The sequence below is a fragment of the Talpa occidentalis genome, unplaced genomic scaffold (assembly GCF_014898055.3).
Source record: "Talpa occidentalis isolate TD23 unplaced genomic scaffold, MPIMG_talOcc4v2.1 talOcc4.16, whole genome shotgun sequence".
In the NCBI taxonomy this organism is placed as follows: domain Eukaryota; kingdom Metazoa; phylum Chordata; class Mammalia; order Eulipotyphla; family Talpidae; genus Talpa; species Talpa occidentalis.
In genome coordinates this window covers 71,142,020-71,164,433 of record NW_023601653.1, presented here as the reverse complement: position 1 = coordinate 71,164,433, position 22,414 = coordinate 71,142,020, and the positions used below count along the sequence as shown (strand labels likewise).

The 22,414-nt window shown below is 47.2% G+C and overlaps 2 protein-coding genes across 2 annotated transcripts; both read right to left on the bottom strand.

Moving 5' to 3' along the window:
* Window positions 1-633: 633 nt before the first annotated feature.
* LOC119247806 (MAP/microtubule affinity-regulating kinase 4-like) lies at window positions 634-3,737 on the bottom strand. The gene is made up of 2 exons (XM_054696501.1): window positions 1,392-3,737; window positions 634-855 (listed from the first exon to the last, which is right to left on the bottom strand). The coding sequence occupies exon 1, from the start codon at window positions 3,279-3,281 to the stop codon at window positions 1,599-1,601; it is 1,683 nt and encodes a 560-aa protein (XP_054552476.1). The 5' UTR covers window positions 3,282-3,737; the 3' UTR covers window positions 634-855; window positions 1,392-1,598.
* Window positions 3,738-6,051: 2,314 nt separating this feature from the next.
* Window positions 6,052-9,155, bottom strand: LOC119247805 (MAP/microtubule affinity-regulating kinase 4-like). The gene is made up of 2 exons (XM_054696500.1): window positions 6,810-9,155; window positions 6,052-6,273 (listed from the first exon to the last, which is right to left on the bottom strand). Exon 1 carries the CDS (start codon window positions 8,697-8,699, stop codon window positions 7,017-7,019), a length of 1,683 nt encoding a protein of 560 aa, XP_054552475.1. The 5' UTR covers window positions 8,700-9,155; the 3' UTR covers window positions 6,052-6,273; window positions 6,810-7,016.
* Window positions 9,156-22,414: the final 13,259 nt, after the last annotated feature.

Sequence of the window (22,414 nt, the reverse complement as noted above, 5' to 3'; positions counted from 1 at the left end):
TTTTTTTCTTTTTTTTAAAGATTGATTGATTTATTTATACAAGCACTGGGTACAGTCAGAAGCGCAAGAGGGTGAAAGAATTCACCAGAGCCAGAGCGGGGAACAGAATAGGCAGAAGACAGAAGTACACTGCTGAGGGGAGTAGGGGTGAGTCAGGAAATGTCTGCCTTCTGTGGGTCAACTTCCTTGGTTGGCCGGGGATGGAACTCCTGCTGCAGAGGCTGCCCAGAGCTTCCCAGTGCCGTGCTGAACCCCTCGTGCCACCAGGGAGGCCCCACTTTGGAAGACATTGTACCAATTCTCTACAGCTGAGTGTCTTTCTGATGGTAGAAGGTACATGAACACTTCATACCCATAGAAGCACACACATGCACACACACTTGTACAGACTCACATGCACACACTTGCACAGACACAGTGTAAGACAGGCACACGCACCTAAAGAAAATAGTCCAAATACCTAATTACATACTTATTGGTAGGTCTGTTTCACTATCCTATTTCACTGTATTACCACCATATGACCACTTTGATTTTTCTGAAACTTTCTATAAATTTCACTGCTGCTGATAGGAATTTTAAAGGAAATTTCGGCATCTGACGACCCATGTGTTGGAAGTATGGGCGCATTCATAAATGTGAAGCAAATACGTTCAGTTTCAAACACTGATTTATTGTGTCATGGGATAGACAGTTTCAACAATCCATTTCAGACTGTCTCCTGCAGGCAGGGAAAGAGCATGCAGATGCCTCTATGCCCCAGCGCCCCAGGGGCAGAGCAGGTCCCCTGGAGGTCCATCCTGCAGTGGGAAGCCAGTCTGTCCATCACGGCCCCCTCCTCGGGCCATCCCCGACCTGCGTTGGAAGAGAAGAGCCAATAAAGCCCAAGCACAGAGTTACCTGTTTAGGATACTCTTTTGTTAGTGAAATCCCCCAGGGAGTGCTGCACAGACTTAGATTTGACAAGGCTCAGATGGAAACCAGGAGGCCCTAGGAGCCGCCACTAGCTAGAGGGTGAGCGAGTCTCCAACTTGGAATTTCAGTTTTTAAAAGCGGCCAACCCAGGGGGACTTGCTACCGTGGATGTCAGTCCATGACAATGCCAGTCAGACATCCTCTGCGCCATCCGTGTGCCCAGGGGCCGACAGCAGGGAACTCCCAGCAAGGGGCAGGGTGGCCCTCCCGGGACAGAGAGCCTAAGAAGGGGAAGCAAGGCCCAGGGTTTGGAGCCTCTGGCCCTGGGGCCTCTGGAGGCTCCGCCCACACAGCTCTACACCCCTCCTGGGGCCCTGCACCTGCTCAACTGCCCCCCACCCCTCCTCTCCCCTCCTCCACCCACTCTGCTCCCCTCCAGGTGCTTCACCAGTTCCGTCGCCCTCTGGGACCTTCACCTGCTCTGCTGCTTGGACTTCTGTGCCCCCGGACATCTGTGCTCCATGTCTGTGCGTCTCATGCTGCTCCTGGCCCCTCTGACTGGACCAGCCCCTGGCCCCTCTCCAGAGCCTCGACCTCCCTTGGTGTGCTCCTTTTCACCTTGGCCACTGGGTGGCTGCCCTTTGCGGGTGCGGTGAATTCGTCAGAGTGTGGTGGTTATATTCTTAGTCTTTGTGGTGGTTTCTTCTATGCAATGGTGCGCAGAAACAGCAGACGTTCAATATAGCGCTGATTATTCTCCTCACTCTGGCCTTGCCGCTTTGCCTGGCCTTAAGGGTGGAATCCTGCCTTTCTGCAGGGGCCAGCGCATTACTTTGGGGCAGGAGGCGAGAGCCACTGCTTGAGGGCGGTCTTAGGGAGGTGATGGAGGGTGGCGGGGCTGGGCTGGGGGTTCTGCTCCTGCCTTTCAGGCCCCCCTCCAGCTGGGAGCCCGGCAAGGTGGTGGTGGTGTGCTCCCAGGCATCCTCCATGGGGGGGCCTGGGAAGGAGGTGGTTCTGATCTGCAGGGCCTCCTCCAAGAGTGGGCCTAGCATGGAGGGGATGCACTGCCCCCAGGCGTCCTCCAGCGGGGGGCCTAGCACAGAGATGGTGCTGTTCTGCAGCTGGGGGCCTGGCCTGGAGGTAAAACTCCGCTCCCAGGCTTCCTCCTGCAGGGAGACGCTCACGGGCGAGGTCTTGCAAGCCCACACCTCAGGCTGCAGGAGGCTCTCCTCCCAGTCCAGGTCACATTGTGTGGCAGTGGGAGCGAAGTGCTCCTGGGAGGAGGCCTGGCTTGGCCCCTCCCCCTCGTCCCACTGCCCCTCCCCCTCCTCCTCCCCACCGCAGAGTGTCTGCTCTGTCCCCATGACATCATTAAAACTTCCCTCCGCAAGGACACTGACAATTTCGGGCCTCCAGCAATCCTGGCGGACCTCGGCTTCCATCACGGCCATGCCGTGGTGGCCGCCGGCCGGCTCCCCCAAGGGCGGGGATCCCTTCATCTGGACCCAGGGGTGTTCGATGACGCTCTCTAGGGTGCTCCGACTCTGGGGGTCCAGCACCAACATCTTACTGAGGAGGTCCCGGCACTGGTCCGAGAGGTAGTCAGGCTTGTAGTAGTGCGCGCTCAGGACGCTGGCCCGGAGTTCCTGGCAGCTGGTCCCCGCGAAGGGCAGCTCCCCGGTGAGCATGTTGTAGAGGGTCACCCCCAGGCTCCAGACGTCCGCCGTGGGGCCTTTGTACGTCTGGTGGAGGTAGATCTCGGGGGCCAGGAATTCCGGGCTGCCGCAACAGGTGCTCAGGCCCTCGTCGGCGCACCGGACACTGAGCCCGAAGTCCGCCAACTTGATGTTTCCGTTGTCGTCCATGAGCAGGTTCTCGGGCTTCAGGTCCCGGTGCGCGACGCCCTTGCTGTGGCAGTACGAGAGGGCCGAGAGCACCTGCCGGAAAATGCGGCGGGCCTCGCTCTCGGGCAGGCGCCCGCGCTCGTTGAGGTAGCCCTCCAGGTCGCCCCCTTTCGCCAACTCCATCACCAGCATGACCTCCGCCCCGGTGTCCACTACCTCAAAGAGCCGGACGATGTTTGGGTGGTGCAGGGCGCGCATGCAGCCCACCTCGCGGGCCAGGAACTCGCGGCTGGGCATCTTGGCCTTGCGCATGATTTTGACGGCCACCTTCCTGCCGGTGCGGGCGTGCTGCGCCAGCTTCACCTTGGAGAAGGAGCCCTCCCCCAGCGTGCGCAGCATCAGGTAGTGTTTGAGCTTGGCCTCCTTAGGAGCGAGGCGCTTCGTCATAGCGAGTGCGGACCCCGGCTCACTACGCTCACGGCCCTGGCTGTTCTCAAACGGCCCTGAAATACCTCTCCTCATAGCTCTAGCTCTATTATCTTAACAAACGTACTATTAATCTAATATTAATAGTAATCACAAAACACCCACTAAGCTAACTAAATGCTAATAGTGCTACCTTCACTCTCCCAACAGTACTAACTATGCTACCCTTACTAACAATGCTAATACTAACTAGCTACACGCAAAGATAAATGAAGATAATGTAAAAATATGATAAAAACAAACGAATCACAAACTAACCACAAAACATAGAACAACAACAAAGACAAAACGAACAAACCACAAGAGAACAAACGACAATCAGAAACTAACAAGTAAAATAAAAAAAATACACAAACAACGAAGGGAAAAACACAACAAACAACAAATAACAACAGAAGGGAAAATGGGGGAAATCAAAAAAACAGAAAAAGAAAAAAAATTCAAAACGGAAATTAAAAAACCAAAAATTAAAATAATAAAACAAAAAAATAAAATAAAATACTAAAAAAATTAAAATAATAAAGGAAAATAATTAAAAATAGAAAAATAAGCAAATAAAGCAATAAAGGAAAATAAGAAAAAACAAAGAAACAAAATAACTAAAATAAAGAAGGAAAATAAAGAACTAAAGTAAATGAGTAAATAAATCAATCAAAAGAAAACCCAATGATCCAAATCGCGCTCTCTCTCCCTCCGCTGTCCGAGTCCACAGGTCACTATCCCAAAGCTTCCTGGCTCTTAAGGACACAGATGCAGGCCGGGCAGGGCTTATATAGGCTCTGCCTGGCGGCGCCATCACAGTGGCTCTTTATGGAGTCAGAGCCAGAAGCCGCAGCCATTGGCTGAGGGAAACCCCAGTGGTTTCTCAGCCTTAATGAAAAAGCAGCTGCCAAGAGGCGTGTTTATAGGACTTACTAGGGATTGAAATTTACCCAGTTAAAGAAAACCGGTAGAATGCTTGAGAGGCCGTTTCATGTGTAGTGAGAAAACCTTTCTGTCGGCTCATCAATCACCATTCTGCGACCTCTTTTTTTTCTTTTTTCCCATTTTCTGTACTACCATCACCACCATCCTCACTGTTGTGGTTTTTGGAACCTGTGGGTTTAGAGTGCGGGGTCCTTGGGTTCACCCTGGGAAAGGTGTCACCAGAGCTCCCATTTTAGCGACACTCGGCGCGTTTCCCAGGCGACTTTCTTCACGAGACAGAGACGTTGGTTATATTTCAAGGGCAGGTTGATTAGGGAAGGGATAAACCAGTGAAAGACCCTTGCAGAGACACAAGCGGGCAGGAAGAGCTGCCCCAGAAGGGACAGGTTCGCTGAGAGAGGCCTGCATGGTCGCAGGCGGGCCTGCGGCCTCCACAAGGGCAGGCAGGAGACTGTTGTCCTTCAGAGGAAAGAGTTGGTGAAAAGAGGCACCTGCATAGTCACAGGTGGGCAGAGGGATGGCTGCCCAAGCCTGTGCAGACATTGCACTGATACAGTCTCCTTCTGTTTTGGAGAGGTCACTCCTTGTGAGCCTCAGTTGGTTGCTAATTTTGGATAACTATGCAGAATCTGAAAGGGACCTAGATTCCACAATGGGCTCAATCTCCATATCTTTACCTTTGGATGCTCACTTGCTCACTGGGATGCCTGCTTGGATGTTATGCTTTGTAATCTAGGGGTCTGGTGCCTCAGGATACTAGTCTGAGCCTAAGGATCTTGGTTTCCATAGCTGTGTCAATGGCTATGCTAATCTCTTCTCTTCTACCCCCCACCTCCTTGTGTGAGCCAGGTTTCTGGTCTTGTGGCACACCTCTTTTCAGTTTTTTTTTTTTTTTTTTTTTTTCTATTCTTGTCCTCCATCAATCACCACCATCATCACCATCATCACCACCATCAACATCACCACCACCATTATCACCACCACCATCTTTACTTAAAAAGGTTATTATGTGCCAGACACCATGCTAAGCATTTTACATGTATTTTAACATTTATGTTTCTCATCACACAGTCCTGTGAGAGAGAGATATTTTTCCCATTTTTGAAGATGAGTAAACTGAGGAACTTGGCCAAGTTCATATGTGACAGGATAGTGTGGTCCAGGACCCCAAGCTCAGCTGTCCGGTTCTAGGTGCTTCTCGAATCCACATATGTATGACCCACCTGTGGATTTTTCTAAAAGGTAGATTTTTTTCTTTTTTTTAAAGATTGATTGATTTATTTATACAAGCACTGGGTACAGTCAGAAGCGCAAGAGGGTGAAAGAATTCACCAGAGCCAGAGCGGGGAACAGAATAGGCAGAAGACAGAAGTACACTGCTGAGGGGAGTAGGGGTGAGTCAGGAAATGTCTGCCTTCTGTGGGTCACTTCCTTGGTTGGCCGGGGATGGAACTCCTGCTGCAGAGGCTGCCCAGAGCTTCCCAGTGCCGTGCTGAACCCCTCGTGCCACCAGGGAGGCCCCACTTTGGAAGACATTGTACCAATTCTCTACAGCTGAGTGTCTTTCTGATGGTAGAAGGTACATGAACACTTCATACCCATAGAAGCACACACATGCACACACACTTGTACAGACTCACATGCACACACTTGCACAGACACAGTGTAAGACAGGCACACGCACCTAAAGAAAATAGTCCAAATACCTAATTACATACTTATTGGTAGGTCTGTTTCACTATCCTATTTCACTGTATTACCACCATATGACCACTTTGATTTTTCTGAAACTTTCTATAAATTTCACTGCTGCTGATAGGAATTTTAAAGGAAATTTCGGCATCTGACGACCCATGTGTTGGAAGTATGGGCGCATTCATAAATGTGAAGCAAATACGTTCAGTTTCAAACACTGATTTATTGTGTCATGGGATAGACAGTTTCAACAATCCATTTCAGACTGTCTCCTGCAGGCAGGGAAAGAGCATGCAGATGCCTCTATGCCCCAGCGCCCCAGGGGCAGAGCAGGTCCCCTGGAGGTCCATCCTGCAGTGGGAAGCCAGTCTGTCCATCACGGCCCCCTCCTCGGGCCATCCCCGACCTGCGTTGGAAGAGAAGAGCCAATAAAGCCCAAGCACAGAGTTACCTGTTTAGGATACTCTTTTGTTAGTGAAATCCCCCAGGGAGTGCTGCACAGACTTAGATTTGACAAGGCTCAGATGGAAACCAGGAGGCCCTAGGAGCCGCCACTAGCTAGAGGGTGAGCGAGTCTCCAACTTGGAATTTCAGTTTTTAAAAGCGGCCAACCCAGGGGGACTTGCTACCGTGGATGTCAGTCCATGACAATGCCAGTCAGACATCCTCTGCGCCATCCGTGTGCCCAGGGGCCGACGGCAGGGAACTCCCAGCAAGGGGCAGGGTGGCCCTCCCGGGACAGAGAGCCTAAGAAGGGGAAGCAAGGCCCAGGGTTTGGAGCCTCTGGCCCTGGGGCCTCTGGAGGCTCCGCCCACACAGCTCTACACCCCTCCTGGGGCCCTGCACCTGCTCAACTGCCCCCCACCCCTCCTCTCCCCTCCTCCACCCACTCTGCTCCCCTCCAGGTGCTTCACCAGTTCCGTCGCCCTCTGGGACCTTCACCTGCTCTGCTGCTTGGACTTCTGTGCCCCCGGACATCTGTGCTCCATGTCTGTGCGTCTCATGCTGCTCCTGGCCCCTCTGACTGGACCAGCCCCTGGCCCCTCTCCAGAGCCTCGACCTCCCTTGGTGTGCTCCTTTTCACCTTGGCCACTGGGTGGCTGCCCTTTGCGGGTGCGGTGAATTCGTCAGAGTGTGGTGGTTATATTCTTAGTCTTTGTGGTGGTTTCTTCTATGCAATGGTGCGCAGAAACAGCAGACGTTCAATATAGCGCTGATTATTCTCCTCACTCTGGCCTTGCCGCTTTGCCTGGCCTTAAGGGTGGAATCCTGCCTTTCTGCAGGGGCCAGCGCATTACTTTGGGGCAGGAGGCGAGAGCCACTGCTTGAGGGCGGTCTTAGGGAGGTGATGGAGGGTGGCGGGGCTGGGCTGGGGGTTCTGCTCCTGCCTTTCAGGCCCCCCTCCAGCTGGGAGCCCGGCAAGGTGGTGGTGGTGTGCTCCCAGGCATCCTCCATGGGGGGGCCTGGGAAGGAGGTGGTTCTGATCTGCAGGGCCTCCTCCAAGAGTGGGCCTAGCATGGAGGGGATGCACTGCCCCCAGGCGTCCTCCAGCGGGGGGCCTAGCACAGAGATGGTGCTGTTCTGCAGCTGGGGGCCTGGCCTGGAGGTAAAACTCCGCTCCCAGGCTTCCTCCTGCAGGGAGACGCTCACGGGCGAGGTCTTGCAAGCCCACACCTCAGGCTGCAGGAGGCTCTCCTCCCAGTCCAGGTCACATTGTGTGGCAGTGGGAGCGAAGTGCTCCTGGGAGGAGGCCTGGCTTGGCCCCTCCCCCTCGTCCCACTGCCCCTCCCCCTCCTCCTCCCCACCGCAGAGTGTCTGCTCTGTCCCCATGACATCATTAAAACTTCCCTCCGCAAGGACACTGACAATTTCGGGCCTCCAGCAATCCTGGCGGACCTCGGCTTCCATCACGGCCATGCCGTGGTGGCCGCCGGCCGGCTCCCCCAAGGGCGGGGATCCCTTCATCTGGACCCAGGGGTGTTCGATGACGCTCTCTAGGGTGCTCCGACTCTGGGGGTCCAGCACCAACATCTTACTGAGGAGGTCCCGGCACTGGTCCGAGAGGTAGTCAGGCTTGTAGTAGTGCGCGCTCAGGACGCTGGCCCGGAGTTCCTGGCAGCTGGTCCCCGCGAAGGGCAGCTCCCCGGTGAGCATGTTGTAGAGGGTCACCCCCAGGCTCCAGACGTCCGCCGTGGGGCCTTTGTACGTCTGGTGGAGGTAGATCTCGGGGGCCAGGAATTCCGGGCTGCCGCAACAGGTGCTCAGGCCCTCGTCGGCGCACCGGACACTGAGCCCGAAGTCCGCCAACTTGATGTTTCCGTTGTCGTCCATGAGCAGGTTCTCGGGCTTCAGGTCCCGGTGCGCGACGCCCTTGCTGTGGCAGTACGAGAGGGCCGAGAGCACCTGCCGGAAAATGCGGCGGGCCTCGCTCTCGGGCAGGCGCCCGCGCTCGTTGAGGTAGCCCTCCAGGTCGCCCCCTTTCGCCAACTCCATCACCAGCATGACCTCCGCCCCGGTGTCCACTACCTCAAAGAGCCGGACGATGTTTGGGTGGTGCAGGGCGCGCATGCAGCCCACCTCGCGGGCCAGGAACTCGCGGCTGGGCATCTTGGCCTTGCGCATGATTTTGACGGCCACCTTCCTGCCGGTGCGGGCGTGCTGCGCCAGCTTCACCTTGGAGAAGGAGCCCTCCCCCAGCGTGCGCAGCATCAGGTAGTGTTTGAGCTTGGCCTCCTTAGGAGCGAGGCGCTTCGTCATAGCGAGTGCGGACCCCGGCTCACTACGCTCACGGCCCTGGCTGTTCTCAAACGGCCCTGAAATACCTCTCCTCATAGCTCTAGCTCTATTATCTTAACAAACGTACTATTAATCTAATATTAATAGTAATCACAAAACACCCACTAAGCTAACTAAATGCTAATAGTGCTACCTTCACTCTCCCAACAGTACTAACTATGCTACCCTTACTAACAATGCTAATACTAACTAGCTACACGCAAAGATAAATGAAGATAATGTAAAAATATGATAAAAACAAACGAATCACAAACTAACCACAAAACATAGAACAACAACAAAGACAAAACGAACAAACCACAAGAGAACAAACGACAATCAGAAACTAACAAGTAAAATAAAAAAAATACACAAACAACGAAGGGAAAAACACAACAAACAACAAATAACAACAGAAGGGAAAATGGGGGAAATCAAAAAAACAGAAAAAGAAAAAAAATTCAAAACGGAAATTAAAAAACCAAAAATTAAAATAATAAAACAAAAAAATAAAATAAAATACTAAAAAAATTAAAATAATAAAGGAAAATAATTAAAAATAGAAAAATAAGCAAATAAAGCAATAAAGGAAAATAAGAAAAAACAAAGAAACAAAATAACTAAAATAAAGAAGGAAAATAAAGAACTAAAGTAAATGAGTAAATAAATCAATCAAAAGAAAACCCAATGATCCAAATCGCGCTCTCTCTCCCTCCGCTGTCCGAGTCCACAGGTCACTATCCCAAAGCTTCCTGGCTCTTAAGGACACAGATGCAGGCCGGGCAGGGCTTATATAGGCTCTGCCTGGCGGCGCCATCACAGTGGCTCTTTATGGAGTCAGAGCCAGAAGCCGCAGCCATTGGCTGAGGGAAACCCCAGTGGTTTCTCAGCCTTAATGAAAAAGCAGCTGCCAAGAGGCGTGTTTATAGGACTTACTAGGGATTGAAATTTACCCAGTTAAAGAAAACCGGTAGAATGCTTGAGAGGCCGTTTCATGTGTAGTGAGAAAACCTTTCTGTCGGCTCATCAATCACCATTCTGCGACCTCTTTTTTTCTTTTTTCCCATTTTCTGTACTACCATCACCACCATCCTCACTGTTGTGGTTTTTGGAACCTGTGGGTTTAGAGTGCGGGGTCCTTGGGTTCACCCTGGGAAAGGTGTCACCAGAGCTCCCATTTTAGCGACACTCGGCGCGTTTCCCAGGCGACTTTCTTCACGAGACAGAGACGTTGGTTATATTTCAAGGGCAGGTTGATTAGGGAAGGGATAAACCAGTGAAAGACCCTTGCAGAGACACAAGCGGGCAGGAAGAGCTGCCCCAGAAGGGACAGGTTCGCTGAGAGAGGCCTGCATGGTCGCAGGCGGGCCTGCGGCCTCCACAAGGGCAGGCAGGAGACTGTTGTCCTTCAGAGGAAAGAGTTGGTGAAAAGAGGCACCTGCATAGTCACAGGTGGGCAGAGGGATGGCTGCCCAAGCCTGTGCAGACATTGCACTGATACAGTCTCCTTCTGTTTTGGAGAGGTCACTCCTTGTGAGCCTCAGTTGGTTGCTAATTTTGGATAACTATGCAGAATCTGAAAGGGACCTAGATTCCACAATGGGCTCAATCTCCATATCTTTACCTTTGGATGCTCACTTGCTCACTGGGATGCCTGCTTGGATGTTATGCTTTGTAATCTAGGGGTCTGGTGCCTCAGGATACTAGTCTGAGCCTAAGGATCTTGGTTTCCATAGCTGAGTCAATGGCTATGCCAATCTCTTCTACCCCCCACCTCCTTGTGTGAGCCAGGTTTCTGGTCTTGTGGCACAACTCTTTTTCAGTTTTTTTTTTTCTATTCTTGTTCTCCATCAATCACCACCATCATCACCATCATCACCACCATCAACATCACCACCACCATCTTTACTTAAATAGGTTATTATGTGCCAGACACCATGCTAAGCATTTTACATGCATTTTAACATTTATGTTTCTCATCACACAGTCCTGTGAGAGAGAGATATTATTCCCGTTTTTGAAGATGAGTAAAGTGAGGAACTTGGCCAAATTCATATGTGACAGGATAGTGTGGTCCAGGACCCCAAGCTCAGCTGTCCGGTTCTAGGTGCTTCTCGAATCCACATATGTATGACCCACCTGGGGATTTTTCTGAAAGGCAGATTTTTATTTTTAAGATTTATTTATTTATTTATACAAGCACTGGGGACTGTCTGAAGCGGGAGGGTGAAAGAATTCACTAGAGCCAGAGTGGGGAGCAGAGCAGGCAGAAGGACTGAAGTACACTGCTGAGTGGAGCAGCGGGCGGCAGGAGAGGTCTGCGCGCCATATGGGACCCTTCTCCGGTGGCCGGGGAGCAGCCGGGGATCGAACTGGTGCTGCATAGGTTGTGGGCAGCCTTGCAACCCAGCGCTCAACCGCTGCGCCATCGGGGAGGCCCAAAAGGCAGATTCTGATTTGGCAGATCTGTGTGGCGTCTGAGATTCTGCATTTCCCGCAGTGCCTAGGCTGCTCATGTGCTGATGGCACTTCATGGAGACAGCTGCACCACTGTGTGCTCTGGCTGGAGATGGAGGTCACGGAGCAGCCGTCCAATGCTCTGCCTGTCTCAGATGTGCTATTTGGGCTTCATCACTGCTCATTTCCGAACTTCAGCAATTCTCCAGCTGTGTGTGAATGCAAGGCAGCCCCTGGGGATGATGTGGGTTTGGGAGAAAAATCACATCTCCTCACTCATTAGTTGGCTACCTAAGGACAAAGAAAACAAGTGAAGGAGAAAGATGTTTGAGAGAAGCAGGCAGAGGTTTCTCTAGTTTCACAGAGGTCACACTCTCTCCGTTTTGACAAATGCAGCTTCAAGAAAATAAGGTTTTGCCAGACTGTAATTGAGCCCCACTTGTTTTGATAGGATATTTGATAAAGAATATTGCAGGAAAACCTGGAAAAGAAAAAGCTATTCTCAAAACAAATCCCCTGATGATCTGTGGGAGAGACGACGCAGCTCTGCTCTCTCACAATGTATAAGATGCTTTATCAACTGACAAAAGATTCTTAATGTGGATCAATGATTTGAAAAACATCTTTTCCCTTGTGGATCATTCCAGGCTACTTCACAAGTAATTAGAGGTACATGGCTATATTTTATTTCATTTCCTTAAATAAAGTAAAACAATGTGTGTATAACAAAGGCAGAAATGCACAGCTTCCACCTCAAGGCAAAAGCTTTGTGCTTCAGTGATGTGAGACCTTTTTCATTTGTGGCTGTGCTTTAAATTTCATAATTTCATAAGGAAAGTGCCATGAGAGACTATGGCAAGACTTTTATTTATCCAATGCCCATCACCATAACTCCAGGTGGGCACCAAATCCCCCTCGACCTTCTTTCACAAAGCAAATGGCCACATCTCCCCCAGCTGGGGAAAAGTCTGCAGAGCAAACCTAAAAACTTTCCCTTCCTCTCTTTTCCAAGTGTCTAGGGGGTAGATTACTCACTGGTTCAATAACAATTAATGAGTACAACCTTTTCATGTACTAAGCACTTGGGTAAACAATTAAGAATAGGAAGCTCATCATAAGGAATGACCTCTGTCTTCAAGGGAAATACAGTGACTATATATGTGTGTACATGTGTGCGTATGTTACGTGGCGGGGCAGAAAAGTAAACAGACAATTACAATACAAGGTAAGAATTCTTAAAGAAACAGGGTGAACCAGGAGTTCAAAGAATACATTGAAGGGACACTGGACCCAGATTGAGAATACTGGTCAGAGAAGATTTGCTGGTGGTGGCAGCGGATAAATGGGTGAGAATGGAGGAAGAGCTCATCCGTGTGGCAGATGGCATGGATACTGCAAATCCACTTGCAGAGGTGGAAGACAAAGGTTAGGTTATACTCGGAGAATAAAAGGAATAGTATAGGTAAAATACGCGCGCGCGCGCGTGTGTGTGTGTGTGTGTGTTTGTGTGTGTGTGGCTTTGACCTGCTCAGTGATGCACTGCCCTTGCATTTTCCTAGCATCCTTCTCTCTTCCTCTTTCCTTCCCTTCTACTTCCCTGGGCTTGTACCCTCCCCTTAAACATTAACCCTTAGCATGCACACTTTGGGTTAGGCAAATGAGTCTCAGGTTATTATCCTTGTGAGTTTCCTCTTGCTATCTTTTTGGACACTTCACTTGAGTTATTTGTATCTTTTCCGTATCTTGAGTTCTTTAATATTCATGCTTTGTCTATTAGGGGTGCTGTAAGTATTTTTTATCCTGACCATTGTTTGCTTTTTATCTTCATTTCTAATGACCCTATTGCATACAGATGGAATGAAAAAATTATATTTTGGGGGGGTGCAGCACATGGAGTTGACAGTCTATAATTCCCTACAGATGGATGGGACTCTGGTGTTCATAAACATTATGTCCTTTCCCCAGGGCAGCAAGCAAGCAAACCATAAACTTTGCTCTGTGGTAGCTCGACTCTTTGAGGTCTTCCAGTAAGCATGAAAAAGGACTTGTAGTTAAGCCTTCATACTTTTCCTTCCCTGCCAGTAGAATGGTCTACTCTCTCATATGTAAACTGGGAAGTTTTTGTCACTTCCATCTTACAATGAGCTCAGCAGAACCTGTTATTAAAGAGCAGGGAGGTCTCAACATTGCAACCCAGATGGTATGCAGGATCTCAGGCTCTGTATCCCAGCGGCTTGAACATCTGTCCAGGATCCTGGCAGATGTTGTCTCCGGCAACTCTCCATCTCTAATTGTCATGACTATGACACTGCAAGCCTTTGTGACTCAACCCTGAACAGCAGTGGTGGAAAGAGGTGCATACCTTTCTTCAGTTTGGAGGTGCTTGGTCTCCACCTTACAGTCTTTTGCTGACAAGACACTTTGGACAGCAACCACGCTGGCCTTTCAGGGGATAAACACAGAACTGTAACTCAGCCACCAACCAGTCAGGACCCATAGCTGCTCACCATGTGCCACTGTGAGCACACAGGGCTTGTGAGATGATATAGAGAAGCAGATACAGATAGTAAAAAAGCTTCTCTGGAGCAGGTTACTATTACTGCACTTCACTATATACAATGTAAGAATTCTTAAGGTAAACGAGTGAACAAGGAGCTCAGCTTGTCCCAGTTAAGCATCCTCTCCAGACCCGTCTTCCATTTTGCTGCTAGAGGAATTGCTCCAAAGCAGCTTCTTATACCTAAATATTTCCTTATTCAAATAGCTCATATGAGTATACATTATTCCTAAACCCTGAAACCCAATTTAACAATCTGCTGCAATTCACTTTTCAGTACTTAGCTGGAATGAATCTGCTTTATGTATGTCCACACTTCATCCAAACTAAATCACTATTTGGGGGCCTGCATGACCCCCCTCAACCCCAGCCCAGTCATTTGCTTGTGGTGTTCCGTCTATGCATTGTCTTCTATCTCTTTCCTCAAGGCCTCCTGTCTCAGTCACACTCATCTTTCAATGTCCAGCTCAGATGCCACCACCTTGATGATGCCATCTCTGAGTTCTCAGCCAGAATGTCTTTCTTCCTCCTGTTTGCTTCCACAACAACTTTTGTGGCCTCGCATGCTGTTTTCTCCCCAAATACATTGCAACTCTTTAAGAGCACAACATTTCATTCTATCTAGTGATGGTACTAATGGTTAACATTTAATAGAGACATTATTGACACGAAGCCTATGTCTCCTGTACTTTTCAGTTGGCTCCAACATTCAGTCTTCCATGTCAATAGGCCAGCCTTATCCTCATTGTACAATGGATGAAACTGAGATGCAGAAAGGTTAAGTGACTTGGTTAAGGCTATGTGGATAGATAGTAATGGAGCTAAGAAAGCGGAAAGAACTCCTTGTCTGACTTCTTTTACTCGGCATTGAGATGGAAATTGGGCCACCTGTAATCAAAAAGCAACATAGCTCTACTGGGAGGGAGTGGCCTGCACTGGCAGGAGAAGCAGGAAGGAAAAGGGTTCAAGGGAAGTGCTGTGGAAGAATGGAGGGACTTGATTAGCAGGCACTGGGGAATGGGCATTTGGGGTGGGAACTGTGACAAAGGGGTAAGGAGTACTGATGTACTGATGGGACAGAGCTTATCACTTTATCCGCACAGCCCAGCCAGTGCTTGGCACAGACCATGTATTCAGGAAAGAAAGAGCATGTATTTAGGACCTCCCCTGGTGGCGCAGCAGTTGAGTGCTGGGCTGCGAAGCTGCCCACAGCCTGTGCAGCACCAGTTTGATCCTGACCACTGGCAAGGGTCCCACATGGCGCGCAGACCTCTCCTGCCGTGCCCACTGCTCCCCTCAGCAGTGTATTTCATCTGTCTGCCTGTTCTGTTTCCCGCTCTGGTGAATTCTCTCACCCTCCCGTGCTTCTGACTGTACCCAGTGCTTGTATAAATAAATAAACAAATCTTAAAAAAAAAAAGAGCATCTATTTAGAAAGAAAGGGAGGGAAGAAAAAATTGGAGCAGGAAAACGGCATCTAGATTAATGGAAAGTCACAGGAATTGTTGGTGAGAGACAGGGCTGCCACTGTGCCTGTGTGGCGTTGAAGGGTTGTCACTGTAACAGAGTGGTCCCCAGGAAAAGGGGAGGTTCCAGATTCCCTGCCCCACTCAAGGGAGGGTACAGCTGAGCAGGGAGGAATTGTGTGCAAGGATTGCCACTACCTGGCGTGGGGAGCACACACTCCATCCAGCTCCGCAGTTATCAGGCTCATTATCAGTATTGCCTTTATCCTCATCCCAAAGCCTACGCGTCAGTGGTAAATAGTGCCTCAATTTTGTCAGATAACAGACCCTTCAGTGGAGAGTAATAGAAGTCTACTTTGCTTGCTTGTGAGCCACTCACTCTCCCCAACCCATTGTCTAGAAGGTCCTAATGGCTTTGAACGCGGTGACACTGTGAGTTTTGGTTTTGGAGGGAGAGCCTGGAATAGGGACATGGGTTCCTTTTCCCATGACACCCTCGAGAGTGTGTAGCCTTGGACAAGCCATGTTGTCGTCACACCTCTTAGGCTGAGTTTGCCAAGGTGCCCAATTGGGAGCATAGTTCCTGCCTCACTGCATAGATTGAGAGACTCACACGTGAGTGGAGAGCTTGGAAGAAGCTTGGAAGGACAACGTGTGCATCGTGCTGGAGTCAAGGCCAGGTCCCTTTCTCAGGAAAAACCAATGCTTAAAAATTTCCAAAATATAATATTTTCTAAAAAGTAGAGACTAGCAAAACCATTGGCCATGCAAGCCTCGAGAGTATCAGTATAAATGAAAGAAATTAACATTTTGTCTTGTGACCTCACGAGTAATCCCTAACCACATGGGAAGGGCTCTGTCCCCAAGATACCCGGTCAGTTTGTGACAGGGTAGAAAACACCCACAAATCCTCAAAGACCACCTGTGACACTCTTTGTTGGAAGCACTCACCAAGGTCACAGGGTCAGCTCTTCGAGCAACTCTGACTGAACTACCTTGCTTATCTTTTTGTCTTTGTTCCTTATGAAGTCACCAAGATGGGATAACTCAGCTCTCTATCTTTTTCTTCAATCTTGGATACGCAGTTAACCTAAGGAGCCCATATGGTGTGACCCACAACCCAGCACATGAGCTACCCATGGGCTTGTTCTTTGCTTTTCTACTCTCCCAGCTCCCCAGTAAAATGCAAGCTATACAATTGCTTATTTGCACCAGCTCTTCCATTAATAATCAGTGATATTCATATATCTCCTGCCCTGGTGGCTCTGGCCCCTCAGGAGCGCCCTGGCCAGACTCTAATGTTGTGTACTTCAGGCTGGGAAGTTCTTAGTCGGCTGTTATTTGGGAGCTCTTGGAAGCTGCACACTCAGAGGGCTGACAGTGTCAGAATGGGAAATACCAGCTTGGGTGGGGGGGGGGGCAGCCAAATGATTTCGTTGGTTGGTTTTATTGCTGCCATATTCAGGAATCAGGATGCCTGGAAAAAAATATGCTGACAAGAGCAGACTGAGGAAGCTGTGATGCCATCTGGGGTCAGGAAGAGATTTTTGTCCCAGTGCCAGCTGCGGGGGCTGAGACAGTGCGTTGCTCTGCTGGCATGGAGTCTGGAATACCCAGCAGGTACTGGGGAAGGCAAGAGGAAAAGTTCCCAGAATGTCATAGGGGTTAACTGGGGGCTTTGGTAAGATCAGAAAGATACTGAGACTTGAGTTTTGTGCATCAGAGATTTTAGAAAATGCTTTTACTCTGGAAATTTTCAAACATACACAAAAATAGAGACTACTAATATGATGAAATCCCCTGCACCCATCACAGAGCATTGAGAATTATCAACTCAAGTCAATCTTGTTTCAGCCACGCCCCTATTCACTCTTGTGGCCTCACCCTCAAGTTCACTGGATGAACTTGAAACAAATACCAGACATCATATCATTGCAGCCACCAGTACTTCTGACTGTATCTCTAAAAATAAGAACTCTTAAGAAAAAAAATATGGTGTAATCACTGTATCTAAAAATTTACAATCACCTGATCATGCCAATAACTACCCAAAGTCCAGATTTTCCCTGTTGTCTCTATGTTGCAGTATTTTGATCAATTTGTGAAAAAAATCATTTCACATCTTAAATAATTAAATTATCAAATAGGAACACTTGGAAAGAAAGGAAATAAAAGGGATAGATGTGAATAAGATTCTGCTGTCAACAGAAAGAAAAAAAGTCATATACTTTATTGCTTTGGAGCCAGACATTTCTGAAATGGAATCGCTACTCTGCAGTCACGTGACTGAATCTTGCTTTCTTCATCAGTAATAGTAGAAAGGATTAAAAGAAATAATTTAAACACTTAATCATTGCTGGTATTATTTCTATATTTGAGGAGTGGGGATGGGAGAGAGAAGGCAGGATCCCATTCTTGATATGCTAAGCGAAATAAGTCAGAAGGAAAAGGAAAAAGATGGAATGGTTTCACCTAAAGGTGGAATATAGGGAAACCAAACAAAGGATCAGGAAAAACAAAAAACTTACAATCTAGCCCTAGATCTGAGGCTTCCAACAGGAGAATGGGAGAGGGAAGGGTCAAAACAGGGGAGGGAGAACACCAGGGCCTGTGGCGATGGGTTGCAGGTTCCGTGGTGCTGGGAGAACCATGGGGACTACACCTGAGGGGAGAAATCAAATACCGTCCAAAAGTGAACAACGACATAAGAAAAAGAAATCCTGATTCCATTCTCTTGCAGGCTGGTGTTTTTTTTTTTTTTTTAAGATTTTATTTTATTTTTATATTCCCCATACAATTGCAACCCCCTTATTTGGACCCCAATCCCCCCTTTCCCCATCCCCACCCCACAGTGTGTCTCTGGTTCATAGTTGTTTGTTGATTTTGATTTTTTCTTTCTTATAGTTATTCTTTTTCCTGGTCCTTTATTTAGGTTTTCTAGATTCCTGCTATGAGTGAGACCATCCGGTATTTTCCTTTTTCTTTCTGGCTTATTTCGCTGAGCATGATCCCTTCCAGCGCCATCCATGTTGCTGCAAATTGCATGTGTTTATCTTTTTTGAATGCTGAGTAATATTCCATGGTGTATATGCACCACATCTTCTTGATCCAGTCATCTATTTTTGGGCATTTGGGTTGTTTCCAAAGCTTAGCTATTGTAAATAGAGCTGCTATAAACATAGGGGTGCAGGTGCCCTTTGGAATTGATGTTTCTGTGTCCTTTGGGTAAATACCTAGGAGTGGAATTGCTGGATCATATGGAAGCTCTATGTTTAGTAGGTCCAGAAATCTCCACACAGCTCTCCACAGTGGTTGGACCAGTTTGCACTCCCACCAACAGTGCAGGAGAGTTCCTTTCTCTCCACATCCTCACCAACAGTTGTTGTTGCTAATTTTTTTAATATGTGCCATTCTCACTGGTGTGAGATGGTATCTCATTGTAGTTTTGATGACAAGTGATGTTGAACATTTTTTCATATGCCTGATGGCCATTTGCATTTCCTCTTCGGAGAAGTTTCTTTTTAGCTCTTCTGCCCATTTTTTGACTGGATTATTTTCTTTGTTGTTGTTGAGTCTCATCAGCTCTTTGCAGATTTTTGTGATCAGTCCTTTATCATTAGTGTTGGGTGCAAAAATGTTCTCCCAGTTGGTGGGGTTTCTCTTTGTTTTTGTTATTGTCTCTTTTGCTGTGCAGAAGCTCTTTAATTTGATGTAGTCCCAGCTGTTTATCTTTGCCTTCACTATCACTGCTTTGGGCGATGTGTCTGTAAAGATGTCTTTGAGGTGCATAAGATATTTTTTATGCATACAAGAACCAGGGCACAGGCCAGAGCTGCAGCGAGCAAGAGGACTCACCAAATTCAGAGCGGGGAGAAGAACAGGCAGACCGACTGAAATACACTGCTGAGGGGAGTAGTGGGCAAGACAGGAGGTGTCCGCTGCGCCATGTGGGTCACCTCCCTGGCCGGGGAACAAACCCATGCAGAATGAACCCACACCTCAGAGGCTGCAGCCAGATTCACAGCACAGCACTCAACCTGCTCCACCAGAGAGGCTCCAGACTAGTGTTTTTGAGGCACTGCAAGGAAAACCAAGGCTAGGGCAGCTCTGATAGAACTGAAGAAGAGAGCAGTAGGGGTCTGATGGGTGGAAGAAATGATCAAGGAGTCCTGGATCAGAGTCTCTCTCTTTTGAAAACACAGGAGCAAAGGTGGGAAAGGAAGATGAACTTGACATGGGGGTGGGGGTGGGAGTAAAACAACCAACCTGAGTGAAGTGGGGGCGGGCGGAGGGGGTCACGCAGCGGAGGTAGAGAATAAGATTGGATGGATCTAGCCTAGAGATACTCTTCATCAAGAACAAGACTAACTTAGAACTTCTTCAGAAACTTTGATTTGACTGTGGTATTCCAGACAGGTTGGATAAGATGGAAATGGGAGGCAGGGACACCTGCATAGTAGACGTTTCCAGTCCTAAGCAAGGTGTCAAGGTCTCAGGTGAATGCAGATTTTACAGGTTTGTGCAAAATCTCAAGCCCAAAGATTTTTGAAGCTTATTTGTAACAGCAAAATTCTATCATGCTGGCAGTAAAGTCTTCTGTTCTCCAGAGCAAAGATAAGTTCCAGATGTTCAAACACATTTTGACCAACCCTGGCTGTTTTGCAGAAAGAATTCACTGATCAAAGTCAAAACCCTTCCACCAACAACTGATGGATGAAGAAGATGTGCCAAAAGGAAATGCCAGCAAAAATATGCAAAGGAGACATAATGTTATTATAATAAAGTAAACCCAGAGACTCAGAGCTCAGAAATCTCAAGATGTAAGCTGATTTTGGCTATTTGTTCCAATAGGCACTTGTTTTAAGACTCTTTAAAATGCCATTTTGGTGCAGCAGCCTTAGTGACAATGAAATTTGAGCTGATGGCCATGCCAGGGGTTTCCTCCATTACCCATAGCTATTAAAAACAAGCTCATAACCTCTTAGGAAGATTTCCTTTTGACCCAAATTGAGGTTCAGTCATTGATTTCCGGAGTTAGATTACTAGAATCATTAGGTTGGAATGAAACTCCAGGGGCATCTTGCCCGTTCCCATTCTTCCTGCTGGGGAACACTGATTTTATTACATCAAGGGGAAGAACCATAGGACCATGGACAAGCTCAAATGAGGAGAGTTCACCAAATGTTTGTGTTTCTGGTTGAACAATTCTCATGTCCAGGAAATTTTTCCATCTCCCTTGCCTATATTTCATTGTTGCATTTTAGATTTGCAAGTACATTTAGTAGGTTTTACATAAAGACTTTCTCAACATTTAATCAGAATACCAGGAGAGAATTGTGATACGATATGGCCCCTTTACTGAGAAATTGTGATTTTCTTTCAGTGCAGATATGGTTTAAGAGCACTGATTTGCAATCTCTACGTACTTTCTTTTTTAACTTTTTTAAAAGATGTATTTATTTATGCATACAAGAGCTGGGGTACAGGCCAGAGATGCAAGATGAGAGGATCCACCATAGCCAGAGTGGGGAACAGAACAGGCAGATTGACTGAAATACACTACTGAGGGGAGAAGCGGGCGCAGCAGGAGAGATCTGCTTCACCATGTGGGTTTCTCCCTGGCCGCATGCGGACCAGACTCGTGCTGCAGAGGCTGTGGATTGCTTCATAGAGCAGTGCTTAACCCCTTGTGCCTCCAGGGAGGCCCTCTACTGTACTTTAAAGCGGGAGGTGAGTACCTCCTTGTGGTTGTACCTACTTTCTTTTCTTCTTTGGTCCTTCACTCCTTCCTTTACTCCTTCGTTTGTTCTTTCTTTTCTTTCTTCTCTTCTCTTGATAGCTATTAATGACACAGATATTGTAAAACCAAATTTAAGATCAAGATTTTCTAATCTACTTCCTATTCATCCTCTTTCCTCCTTTGAGAGAGATCTTCTCTACAGAATCAATTTTCAGGAGCAATAGCCTTTCTGAAAGGACACTTAAGAATTCATTTATTCTGTTCTCCAGGCAGCAGTGAGAAAAGAGATGATGATTAATTCCAATTTCTATGGCATGTTAGGTTATTTGAACCAACTCTTCCATTAAATATGATGAAATTTTTAGCTATGATATATAAAAAGTGTTTGCTGAAAAGCAAACAATTCTAACAAGATAGTAATCAACACTGGGAAATATCTAAGGAAACGTGAAAAACGGGGAGAGAAACCAAGCTCCAAAGTTGCTTTGAAAGTATTCTTGGTCTTCATGAACCTGGACTTTGATTCTGGCAGACATGGGGGTCAGGGGAAAGGAATCAACAACTTTGTCTCACCACAGGAGGGAAGTCAAATAAGAAACCCTGTCCTTTATTAATGCTAGAACCCAGAAGGATACACCACCAGGTTAAGAGGAAGAAGAAGTAAACTTAAATGCAAGTCCAATCCCCAAGGAAAGTTGCACAGATGCTGAAGAATATAGAGACAATAAAAATAATAGTTAAAACTTTTCCCACAAAGATAACTTCAAGCTTAATTTTACCAATGAATTTAATCAAAATTTATTAAAAACATTTCCAATCTTATAAAAATATTACTAAAATGCTAAATAATATTAACAATTTGCCAAATTAACAAAAGACTAAAGACTGTCTAACTCATTTTATGAGGCTGATATAACTATGACACCTAACTCTGATAAGGATAGTTTAAGAATGGCAAATTACAAGCCAGTCTCATTCACGAATATAAATACAAAAATTCTAAACTAGCGTAACAAAATAATCAAAAAAGTCTTATCTGAAGAGCATCAAGGGTGGTTTGATAATAAAGAAAATTAGATCCACCAAATTAATAAATTAAAAGAGGAAATATAATTATCTTAAAAGATGCAAAAATTGATGAATAAAATTCAACATACATTAATGTAGAAAAAGCTCTTAGGAAACTAAGATTAGAAGCAACGTTTCTTCAATCTGTTAAGAAACTGCGTTAAGAAACTAAGAAATACACATCATATATATGCATACATACATATTTTCTCTCTATATGTATATATATATACTTTAAAATATATCATATTTTAGAGTAATGATAAAATCAATCTCATTCACAATTACCACTTTCAGTTAATTTAATACTGGCAAGTTAGATAGCACAATATTGCAAGAGAAGGAAGCAAGATATGTAAAATTTTCAAAGGAAGAAACAAAACTGTTATCAGTTGCAGATGCCTTATTTCCAGTCTGGAGCACGCAAATGAGAATGTAGCAAGTTTGCTGAATGTAAATCAATATAAAAAATCAATTGCATTTC